Below are 2,722 nucleotides of genomic sequence, written 5' to 3' on the forward strand. Positions count from 1 at the left end.
AGAAGACTCTAAAGCCAGTGGATAGTGCTGATAACTGCGGCTATCTCAACCCCACCACCGGAAATGGTATTGTGAGACGCTCTGCACAGCGGCTGAGCTGAAATACTTTGCAGTGGCCCCGGTAATATTACAGTACTGTTTTGCGGTAAGAGACCGCTGTCTAATGCACTGCAGACCCAGAACGGTATAAATAAGTTTGTTCACAGCAGTAGGCTAAGAATTATTTGCGTGCACTTTCACGGTGAGAGCGGTATGTTACTGCACACTCCAGCCAGCAAAAAAATTGTAAGAAAGGCTGCAAACAGGCCTAGCTGCATAATACAAAAATGGAAGCACTACAACTCCCAGCAGGCACCAAGTAAAATGCACACGGTGAGATGTAGCCCTAAGAAGGAGATTTTGGTTTTTTGCACAGAGGATACGGACTGTATAGTGGATATAACAGCTTTCCCTCTAGAAATGGCTGTGGCCCAATGGTGAGATGTAGCCCTAAGAAGGACCGTTGGGGTTCTTAAAGACAGCACCTCTGCTAACACTTTCCGTATATCAGCAGCACTGTCCCTATACTCCGTATAATAGACTGCAGACTGAGAACGCTATAGCTGTAATAGCCTGCACAGTCCGAGATGGGGGAAAAAAATTGTGCACTACTGCTCCCAGCAGCCACAACAGTAATGCACACGGTCAGATGTAGCCCTAAGAAGGATCGTTGGGGTTCTTGAGGACAGGATCCTACACTAACACTCTCCCTGAATGAGCAGCAGCAGTTTACCTGATATCTCCCAGTGTGTGTCTGAGGCGACCCGCGGGCGGGGCCACTTTAAGTACTCGCCGGTCCCTTGATCTCACCAGCCACTCACTACTGTGGGGTGGGATAGGGCTGGAACCTCACAGGAGGAAGTGGTAATGACTTCCCCGCATGTCTATTGGCTAAATAATGGCGCTAAACATGCGGGGAAGGAAATGGAATTGACTCGAGTACCGTGTGGAGCTTGTCTCGAGTAACGAGCATCTCGAGTACCCTAATGCTCAAATGAGCATCAAGCTCGGACGAGTGTGCTCGCTCATCTCTAATCCTGTGCCATTTGTGAGCAAATCTTGCTTTATGCTGTACACATCACATGCTGGAAAAGTCTGTACAGAACACTGAAAAACTCCCATCTGCGGCATTGGACAAGCCCAGCCCTGATTAGTAAAATCTCCACCATTTGCATTCTTCGAGTTCATATAATCACCTGCAGTCATTTTGCATCTCCACTTGCTTTGCACATCACAATATCAGTTGTCAGCTCAGCGCTGACCGATGTAAGCTTTCATAAGAACGGGATACTAAGCTGAGAGAACAATGGCCGCCTCCTCCATGGCAACAAAAAATCAAGTTCTCTCCTTGGCAGCAGGAATTTTCATCATGTCTGGATTTCTCATCAATGTATTTATTGTAGCTGTGAACATCTCTAAGTGGAAGAAAGTAAGACCAATGTCCACAGCCGACAAAGTCATCACGTCCCTCGGGATTTCTAGGATGGTCTTTCCTGTTATAGGTCTGCTGAAAGTTATTTTGTATGTTTACTTTTGTAGACTGAGCTTCTTGTTTTTTGTGTCAGTTATGTTTCTTGAGTTCACTTGCATGCACTCCAGCATCTGGTTGTCCACTTTGCTCTCTGTCATCTTCTGCTTGAAGATCTCTGCCTTGCAGAATGCCTTCTGCTTACAGCTGAAGATCTTTGTGTTGAACAGAGTCTCTCACCTCATTATGGCTTCTGTGATGGTGTCTGTCAGCTACGCTTTGATGTTTTCTTTATTAGCTAATGTTGATATCTCCAATAACTCAACCCAGGAGACATATAACAATGTCTTAATGAGCTTGAGTATCTCATCGCTCATATTTCTGACTACTGGACCCTTCCTCATTAACTTCGTGTCCTCAGTCCTGCTCATTATCTATCTTTACCATCATGTGAGTCGAATGAAATCCGAAAGAAATAAAACAAGTCAACTGGATCCTTACTACAAGACCATCAAGTTCACTGGATTCTCCCTTTTCTGTTCCACTGTCTCTATTATCTTTGAGCTGACTTATAAGCAAAGCTATGCAGTACTTGGGTTATTGGGAAATGTTTTTTTGTGTCAGATTCCTCCCACCCTCCATTCCATCTATCTGATCTATGTGACGGCTAAGCTACGGATTCAGGTCTCCAATATGGTCCGCTTCTTGTGGAGAAGATGAGATGACCCCAAAGCTCAGGTGGAGAGAATCTTCTAATAGTAGGAAATGGAAAGTAAACCTTCTGTATCAACTGAAGGTTAATTGTAAAATCAGAAATTAGCAAAGTTTGTAGTTTTTAGGTTTGTATCTGGACAGGATGAAAATGCATCGTAGGATATTATATAAGGATAGAAGTATACTATAGAGCTGGGCTTCTTGATCTACAGATCTCTGGAGGAATTAGAAAGTCCACAACCTTCTTAGTCTTGGGATAATTAGTCTTAGATTGAGGTTAGAACTATACAGCAACTTTAGCCTCTACACAGGTAATGAAGCCAAAGATCCCAGTGCAGCCCTGTGACCACACAATCCAATAGAAGTCAATGCAGTCATTGGATTTTATTGCAGATTTGAGATGGATCTCACTTTATGGGCTCCTTCACACAGCCGTATGCGTTTTTATCAGTGCCTCAACACAACATATTTGCGCTATGAACGAGGCTTTTTTACGTGTTT

The 2,722-nt window shown here is 44.1% G+C and overlaps 1 protein-coding gene across 1 annotated transcript; it reads left to right on the forward strand.

Moving 5' to 3' along the window:
* The first annotated feature begins 1,408 nt into the window (after nt 1-1,408).
* Nucleotides 1,409-2,227, forward strand: LOC136606177 (taste receptor type 2 member 4-like). The gene has a single exon (XM_066589001.1). It carries the CDS (start codon nt 1,409-1,411, stop codon nt 2,225-2,227), a length of 819 nt encoding a protein of 272 aa, XP_066445098.1.
* Nucleotides 2,228-2,722: the final 495 nt, after the last annotated feature.

The sequence above is a fragment of the Eleutherodactylus coqui genome, chromosome 1 (genome assembly GCF_035609145.1).
Source record: "Eleutherodactylus coqui strain aEleCoq1 chromosome 1, aEleCoq1.hap1, whole genome shotgun sequence".
Classification (NCBI taxonomy): Eukaryota; Metazoa; Chordata; class Amphibia; order Anura; family Eleutherodactylidae; genus Eleutherodactylus; species Eleutherodactylus coqui.

Coding starts and splice junctions, on each gene's coding strand:
- LOC136606177 (XM_066589001.1), top strand. CDS start 1,409: ATGTCTGGATTTCTCATCAATGTATTTATTGTAGCTGTGAACATCTCT.